The 9,595-nt window shown below is 41.5% G+C and overlaps 1 gene segment (V, D, J or C); it reads left to right on the top strand.

Moving 5' to 3' along the window:
- Nucleotides 1–1,561: 1,561 nt before the first annotated feature.
- LOC119876522 lies at nucleotides 1,562–2,371 on the top strand. The segment is given in 2 exon segments: nucleotides 1,562–1,722; nucleotides 1,826–2,371. Coding segments are annotated over 2 exon segments (558 nt in total).
- The last annotated feature ends 7,224 nt before the right edge of the window (nucleotides 2,372–9,595 follow it).

Here is a 9,595-nt window from a genome sequence, read left to right as displayed (position 1 = left end):
TTTTGAAGATTTTATTTATTTATTCATGAGACATACAGAGACAGTCACAGAGACGGGGCAGAGAGAGGCAGGGTCCATGCAGGAAGCTCAATGTGGGACTCGAACTTGAGACTTAAGAAAGACCTGAGCTGAAGGCAGATGCTCAACCACTGAGCCACCCAGGTGTCCTGAGTGTCTGTTGTTTAAATCCACCCAGTTCTTGTACAATGTTACAGTATCCATAAAATGGTACGACCCTAGTGACACATGGATCCAAGTAATGATGCTCTGGCATTTCCACAAGTTATGTCTCTGATGACCCTGAAGGATTTGAGTGTTACCATCTTCCAGAGTTGTGTTATACTGACTGTTGGGAGGTGTGTGCCTCTCCACTGGGAACGATATTGGTCCCCCATGTCCCCAAACTAATACCTATCTGTGTCTGTCACTCTCCCTCCATAGCTGAGGGGGGTTTCCAATGGTGAGCTCATTACTGGAAATCCACAAACACCTCCAATAACTGTTTATTCTTTATCTATATGTTTATATGCATTCATTCTTCTGAGTGTTTCTACACCATCCTGGTGGCATGATCTGGTGTTGACAGTATCTCTCAGCTCTCCCATCCTATCCAGAGTTTACACGTGAACTCCCTGGTAGAGCAACTGTTTCAGGAAGTGAAATCCAGTCATGGAAAGTGAGTTCCCTGACTGCAAGAAAAAAAACTCTGGTGGGAACGACCCCTTCTCTGTATCAGGAGGGAAAAAATGATCCTCAGAATCAGAGTAGGGAATGTAGGACCCAGAAGGCTCTGCAAACAATCCTTGTCGTTCTTCACTCATTAAGTGATCCAAACACAAATCCTGGTCTTCAATATCTACAAATGCAATGTTGTATTGTCTAGGAGACAGAAGGGCTGCCTCAGCAATCATTGTCTGGGTGTCGTATTTTACATAGCTCATGCACGTGGAAACTGAAATGATTCTCTCCTTACATATGTCTTATATCTACTGATTTATTAGATGATAAAAAGAAACCAGAAAAACAGAAGAGAAATATTTCTAATGCAACAGGTTGAAGACATACTGAGGGAAATTAGGCAATTAAAAAATTAATCAGGAGAGGGAAGAAAAATTGTTTCCATATGACATGATCTGCTAAAGTGGCAATGTCTACAAATTCCACAAACTCTAGGAATTAATTAATGATGTCAGGGAATGTTCAGGATATAAAATAAACAAATAAAGCTATGATTCCAAAGACTAAGAAAAATTATCTATATAAAATCCTATATAAAATTCATAAAATATGACTTTTGCTAACATCAAAAAATATTTAGGATTAAATTTCAATAGAAGATAAGATACCATATTAAAAATGATGTATTTTGACGAAAGGCTTTTTTTTAAAGAAAAGAGAAATGAAAAGATTACTATGCTCCCAGATGAGAACATCATATTTCCACAGTGACATCTGCAAAAAGTGATCTGCAAAGGTAATGCAATCCTTGCTATTAACTTGTTAAAATAGAGATGTGGTCAGAAGCTCAATATATACTCATAAGACATGCAAATAGGACCCTCCCTCCGCTGATTAAACCAGCCCAGCCCTGACCCTATAGCTGGGAGAGGAGCCCCAACCCCAGGATCCTCAGGTGACCTCATTGAGGGATCAGGACTGAACACAAACAACTCACCATGGAGTCTGTGCTCTGCTGGGTTTTCCTTGTCGCTATTTTAAAAGGTAATTCATGAAGAACAAGAGACCTTGAATATGAGAGTGGAGGTGAGTGACAGAAACAGAGGACGTGGGACAGCATCCTGACCAGGATGTCTTGTATCTGCAGGTGTCCAGAGTGAGGTGCAGCTGGTGGAGTCTGGGGGAGACCTGGTGAAGCCTGGGGGATCCCTGAGACTCTCCTGTGTGGCCTCTGGATTCACCTTCAGTAGCTATGACATGAACTGGGTCCGCCAGGCTCCAGGGAAGGGGCTGCAGTGGGTCGCATACATTAGCAGTGGTGGAAGTAGCACATACTATGCAGATGCTGTGAAGGGCCGGTTCACCATCTCCAGAGACAACGCCAAGAACACGCTGTATCTTCAGATGAACAGCCTGAGAGCCGAGGACACGGCCATGTATTACTGTGCGGGTGACACAGTGAGGGAACATCAGTGTGAGCCCAGACACAAAACCTCCCTGGAGAAGTGGATCAGGACCACCAGGGGGTGCACACTTCTCACCACTTCCCCCTTGAAGGCCCAGGAACAGGTGATGAAAGTTCTGGGCAGGTTTCCTGTCGTGGTCTGGGGCTTCCTCCTCATGGAGCAGGTTCCCTACGGTGTCTCTCTAGACCCATGATTCAGTGTCTCCTTATAAATTTTCTAATTTTTAATATTTGTTTTTATACACAGTATTGTTTACATGCGCTAAAGACAAATCTCCTTACACTTCTCTCTACTGTCCTTACACATCATTTAATGACTCATATCTCAGTGCACCTCAACTTGTCTTTTAGGAGTTCCACCTTTATACACTGTTCATTAGAGAACTTCCCTGCTCATCGTGCAAGGTTGGTAGAAGCAGCATGAACCATATGATGGACAGGAAACTATAGACGGATCAGGAGTAGAAAGCAAGAATGGGAACTTTTGGAGGCATCACTATAAGGAACCAAACTACCAGCATTCATGCTAGTGATAATGTGGAAAAGCAGTGGTAACTCCCCAAGGGTGTTGCTAGGATGTGGAATCCAGAGGTCATGCACATATGCATGCACACAAATGCACACACACATGCACGCACACAGACACACACACATGAGACTATAAATCATTATCATATTTACCGAGTCTGTTTAGAGCAGGGAAGGCCTCATAGCAAGTCATAAATGTTTGGATGGAATAAGGAAGGACACTGACTCAGGGTGTGTGTTGTGGGTCAGTGGTGGGGATGGGGTTCTGCTCCAGGAGGAGATTGTGTGGAGTCAGTGTCCCCCATGCACCAAAGGTGGGACAACCTATGGGTTCTGGTTCGATGACCCATATTTATGGTGCAGGAGAATAGGGAGGAATGGATGTCCAGGATCTAGCAGGTACATTCAAAATATAATGTAAGGAATCATTCCACTAAACAAGTATGAAAACCGGTAGAACAATAGAGAGAATTGTTTGTTCTAAGTATGAAAAAGTCCGAATTAGAGGGAGGTTAGATGAATGTTTCTTCCAAGCCTCACACAGTATAAAGTGATTATAGAAACAGTTCAAGGATAACTCAGAGTCTCAGGTCGAAATTGTCCTCTCCCCAAGGTCACTAGCAGGTTCTCATGGCCAACACGCACATAAGGAAATGCTCTGCATCACTTGCCATCAGGGAAATACAAATCAAAACCACGATGAGATACCACCTCACACCAGTGAGAATGTGGAAAATTAACAAGACAGGAAACACCAATTGTCAGAGTGGATGTAGAGAAAGGGGAACTCTCGTGCACTGTTGCTGGGAATGTGAACTGGTACAGCCACTCTGGAAAACTGTGTGGAGTTTCCTCAAAGAGTTAAAAATAGACCTGCCCTATGACCCAGTAATTGCACTGCTGGGGATTTACCCCAAAGATACAGATGCAGTGAAATGCTGGGACACCTGCACCCCAATGTTTCTTGCAGCAATGTCCACCATAGCCAGACTGTGGAAGGAGCCTTAGTGTCCATCGACAGATGCATGGATAAAGAAGATGTGGTTTATGTATACAATGGAATATTACTCAGCCCTTAGAAATGACAAATACCCACCATTTTCTTCGACATGGATGCAACTGGAGTGTATTATGCTGAGTGAAATAAGTCATCAGAGAAGGACAAACATTATATGTTCTCATTCAGTTGGGGAATATGAAAAATAGTGAAAGGGAATAAAGTGGAAGGGAGAAAAAATGAGTGGGAAATATCCGAATGGGAGACAGAATATGAAAGACTCCTAACTCTGGGAAATGAAGTAGGGGTGGTGGAAGGGGATGTGGGTAGATGGTGAGGGTGACTGGGTAACAGGCTCTGAGGTGGACACTTGACGGGATGAGCACTGGGTGTTATTTTATATGTTGGCAAATTGAACACCAGTAAAAATTAAATTTATAAAATAAAAATTTAAAAAAATTTAAAAAATCAAGAAGAAATTTGGAAGAGGAGACAAATATTCTCAACAAGGTACTAGCCAATAAGTTCCATGAGTATATTAAGATGATTATTCACCAGGACCATCTGGGATTTTTCCCAGGGATGCAAGTCTGGTTCAACACACATAAAGCAATCAATGTGATAGATCCTACCAACAAGAGAAAAAACAAGGACTATACCATCCTCCCAGTAGATGCGGGGAAAGAATTAGACAAATACAGCATCCTTTCCTTATCAAAGCTCTTTAGAGTGTAGGGATAGAGGAAACATTATTCAGTATGTTAAAAGCATCTACAAAAAGCCCACAGCAAATTTCATTCTCAATGGGGAAACACTGGGAGCCTGTCCCCTAAGATCAGGAACATGACAGGGATGGCTGCTCTCAACACTACTTTCCACTAGTACTAGAATTCCTAGCCTCAGATATCAGACAAAAAAATAAATAAATGGCATTCAAATTAACAACAAATTTTGGAGAGGATGTGGAGAAAGGGGAACACTCTTGCAGTATTGATGGGAATGTGAAATGTTGCAGCCACTCTGGAAAACTGTGTGGAGGTTCCTCAAAGAGTTAAAAATAGATCTGCCATATGACCCAGCAATTGCACAGCTGGGGATTTACCCCAAAGATACAGATGCAGTGAATCACCGGGACACCTGCACCCTGATGTTTATAGCAGCAATGTCCACAATAGCCAAACTGTGAAAGGAGACTCAGTGTCCATTAAAAGATATGCCGATAATGATGATGTATTCTCAATATACAATGGAATATTACTCATCCATCAGGACTGAAGAATACCCACGATTTGCTTCGACATGGATGGAATGGGAGGGTATTATGCTGAGTGAAGTAAGTCAATTGGAGAAGGATAAACATTATATGGTCTTATTCATTTGGGGAATATAAAAATAGTGAAAGGGAATAAAGGGGAAAAGAGAGAAAATGAGTGAAAATATCAGTGCGGGTGACAAAGTATGAGAGACACCAAACTCTGGGAAATGAACAAGGTTTAGTGGAAGTGGAGGTGGGGAGGTTGTTGGGGTGACTGGATGACAGGCACTTAGGGGGGCACTTGACATGATGAGCATTGGGTGTTATGCTATATGCTGGCATATCGAACTCCAATAAAAAATATATAAACAAAAAAAAGAGAACTACATAAAAGAAATGAAAAAATTCTAATCTGAAACAAAATAGTTTGCTTGCTAAGACGGTGTCTTAATATATTCAATGAGTGAAAACCTCACGTAAAAAATGGAAGAAATAACTTGTGAGCTCAGAAAAAAAAACAGTATATAAAATCAGCAACAAAATAAAATAAAGATATCTTTCTACAAACTAACATCTAATTACCTATACAAAATTAACAAAATAATCCTCTTTACACTAGTATCAAAATACATATTTAGGATTAGAATTTACAAAGGATGGAGCTTTCTGAGATAAAATACTCTACGGAAAATGAGCTAAATTGATGAATGTCTTTTTTTTTTTTTGATGAATGTCTTTTGAAACTACACCCAGAAATGCAGATATAACTCTGCTAACACATTAGAACTTCATATAGTCATAGTGCCATCTACAAAAATTGCTAGAGAATTGTGGTGCAAAAATTGTGTTGACTTCTAGACTCGAATGTAAGTCTGGAGCTGGTTATATAGTCATAAGACATGCAAATAGGACCCTCCTTCCACTGATTAAACCAGCACAGCCCTGATCCTGCACCTGGGAGAGGAGCCCCAGCCTCAGGATCCCCAGGTGACCCCTTCAGGGATCAGGAGAGAACAGAGACAACTCACCATGGAGTCTGTGCTCAGCTGGGTTTTCCTTGTCACTATTTTAAAAGGTAATTCATGGAGAACCAGAGAACTTGAGTATGTGAGTGGAGGTGAGTGAGAGAAACAGGGGATGTGGGAGTTTCTTGAGCAGTATGTCTTGTGTCTTCAGGTATCCAGGGTGAAGTGCAGCTGGTGGAGTCTGGGGGAGACCTGGTGAAACCTGGGGGATCCCTGAGGCTCTCCTAGGTGGCCTCTGGATTCACCTTCAATAGCTATGACATGAGCTGGGTCCACCAGGTTCGAGGGAAGAGGCTGCAGTGGGTCGCATACTTTAGCAGTGATGGAAATAGCACAAGCTCCGCAGACACTGTGAAGGGCCGATTCACCATCTCCAGAGACAATGCCAAGAACACGCTCTATCTGCAGATGAACAGCCTGAGAGCTGAGGACACGGCCGGGTATTACTGTGCGAAGGACACAGTGAGGTGACCTCAGTGACAGCCCAGACACAAACATCCCTGTAAAAGTGGATCAGGACCATCAGGGGGTGAGCACTCCTCACCACTTCAGTCTTGAAGGCCCAGAAGCAGGTGCAGAGGGAGGTATGGGCACGTTTCCTGTCAGGGTCTGGGCTTCCTCTCCAAGGAGCAGTTTCCCCCAGGGAATCTTTCTGGGCAAAGGATTCTGTACTTACATATTCAGTCTCTAACTTACAAACTTTGTTGTCATAGAAAGAGAAATAGAGTAATGTCCAGAAATGGCTGTCTTTGCTTTGCTTATTCTTTAATCATTTTCTGATTTGAAAACTTTGTTGGTTTAGCCAACTACTATACTTATATGCACAAGGACAGATTTGCTTTAACTTTTTTACTTCTGTCCCTAAGTACCAGGATATTACATGGACCTCCGTGAATCACAACTTCTCCTTGATAGAGTCCCAGGTCTATACATCTAACATGAGAGATCCAACCAGCACAGTGTGCATGGTTTTTATTTTTTTATTTTATTTATTTATTTATTTATTTATTTTTACATTTCGGAGAGTAAAGGAATATCCATTTTATTTATTTATTTTTTATTTTTTTATTTTATTTTATTTTTTTAATTGGTGTTCAATTTACTAACATACAGAATAACACCCAGTGCCCGTCACCCATTCACTCCCACCCCCCGCCCTCCTCCCCTTCTACCACCCCTAGTTCGTTTCCCAGAGTTAGCAGTCTTTACGTTCTGTCTCCCTTTCTGATATTTCCCACACATTTCTTCCCACTTCCCTTATTTTCCCTTTCACTATTATTTATATTCCCCAAATGAATGAGAACATATGTTTGTCCTTCTCCGACTGACTTACTTCACTCAGCATAATACCCTCCAGTTCCATCCACGTTGAAGCAAATGGTGGGTATTTGTCATTTCTAATAGCTGAGTAATATTCCATTGTATACATAAACCACATCTTCTTTATCCATTCATCTTTCGTTGGACACCGAGGCTCCTTCCACAGTTTGGCTATCGTGGCCATTGCTGCTAGAAACATCGGGGTGCAGGTGTCCCGGCGTTTCATTGCATTTGTATCTTTGGGGTAAATCCCCAACAGTGCAATTGCTGGGTCGTAGGGCAGGTATATTTTTAACTCTTTGAGGAACCTCCACACAGTTTTCCAGAGTGGCTGCACCAGTTCACATTCCCACCAACAGTGTAAGAGGGTTCCCTTTTCTCCGCATCCTCTCCAACATTTGTTGTTTCCTGCCTTGTTAATTTTCCCCATTCTCACTGGTGTGAGGTGGTATCTCATTGTAGTTTTGATTTGTATTTCCCTGATGGCAAGTGATGCAGAGCATTTTCTCATGTGCATGTTGGCCATGTCTATGTCTTCCTCTGTGAGATTTCTGTTCACGTCTTTTGCCCATTTCATGATTGGATTGTTTGTTTCTTTGCTGTTGAGTTGAATAAGTTCTTTATAGATCTTGGAAACTAGCCCTTTATCTGATATGTCATTTGCAAATATCTTCTCCCATTCTGTAGGTTGTCTTTGAGTTTTGTTGACTGTATCCTTTGCTGTGCAAAAGCTTCTTATCTTGATGAAGTCCCAATAGTTCATTTTTGCTTTTGTTTCTCTTGCCTTCGTGGATATATCTTGCAAGAAGTTACTATGGCCGAGTTCAAAAAGGGTGTTGCCTGTGTTCTTCTCTAGGATTTTGATGGAATCTTGTCTCACATTTAGATCTTTCATCCATTTTGAGTTTATCTTTGTGTATGGTGAAAGAGAGTGGTCTAGTTTCATTCTTCTGCATGTGGCTGTCCAATTTTCCCAGCACCATTTATTGAAGAGACTGTCTTTCTTCCAATGGATAGTCTTTCCTCCTTTATCGAATATTAGTTGCCCATAAAGTTCAGGGTCCACTTCTGGATTCTCTATTCTGTTCCACTGATCTATGTGTCTGTTTTTGTGCCAGTACCACACTGTCTTGATGACCACAGCTTTGTAGTACAACCTGAAATCTGGCATTGTGATGCCCCCAGATATGGTTTTCTTTTTTAAAATTCCCCTGGCTATTCGGGGTTTTTTTCTGATTCCACACAAATCTTAAAATAATTTGTTCTAACTCTCTGAAGAAAGTCCATGGTATTTTGATAGCGATTGCATTAAACGTGTATATTGCCCTGGGTAACATTGACATTTTCACAATATTAATTCTGCCAATCCATGAGCATGGAATATTTTTCCATCTCTTTGTGTCTTCCTCAATTTCTTTCAGAAGTGTTCTATAGTTTTGAGGGTATAGATCCTTTACATCTTTGGTGAGGTTTATTCCTAGGTATCTTATGCTTTTGGGTGCAATTGTAAATGGGATTGACTCCTTAATTTCTCTTTCTTCAGTCTCCTTGTTAGTGTAGAGAAATGCCACTGATTTCTGGGCATTGATTTTGTATCCTGCAACGCTACCGAATTGCTGTATGAGTTCTAGCAATCTTGGGGTGGAGACTTTTGGGTTTTCTATGTAGAGTATCATGTCATCGGCGAAGAGGGAGAGTTTGACTACTTCTTTGCCAATTTGAATGCCTTTAATGTCTTTTTGTTGTCTGATTGCTGAGGCTAGGACTTCCAGTACTATGTTGAATAGCAGTGGTGAGAGTGGACATCCCTGTCTTGTTCCTGATCTTAGGGGAAAGGCTCCCAGTGCTTCCCCATTGAGAATGATATTTGCTGTGGGCTTTTCATAGATGGCTTTTAAGATATCGAGGAATGTTCCCTCTATCCCTACACTCTGAAGAGTTTTGATCAGGAATGGATGCTGTATTTTGTCAAATGCTTTCTCTGCATCCAATGAGAGGATCATATGGTTCTTGGTTTTTCTCTTGCTGATATGATGAATCACATTGATTGTTTTACGGGTGTTGAACCAGCCTTGTGTCCCAGGGATAAATACTACTTGGTCATGGTGAATAATTTTCTTAATGTACTTTTGGATCCTATTGGCCAGTATCTTGTTGAGAATTTTTGCATCCATGTTCATCAGGGATATTGGTCTGTAATTCTCCTTTTTGGCGGGGTCTTTGTCTGGCTTTGGAATTAAGGTGATGCTGGCTTCATAGAACGAATTTGGAAGTACTCCATCTCTTTCTATCTTTCCAAACAGCTTTAGGAGAATAGGTATGATTTC

Source organism: Canis lupus, chromosome 8 (genome assembly GCF_011100685.1).
Source record: "Canis lupus familiaris isolate Mischka breed German Shepherd chromosome 8, alternate assembly UU_Cfam_GSD_1.0, whole genome shotgun sequence".
Taxonomy (NCBI): Eukaryota; Metazoa; Chordata; class Mammalia; order Carnivora; family Canidae; genus Canis; species Canis lupus.
This window is presented reverse-complemented; position numbering and strand designations above follow the sequence as displayed.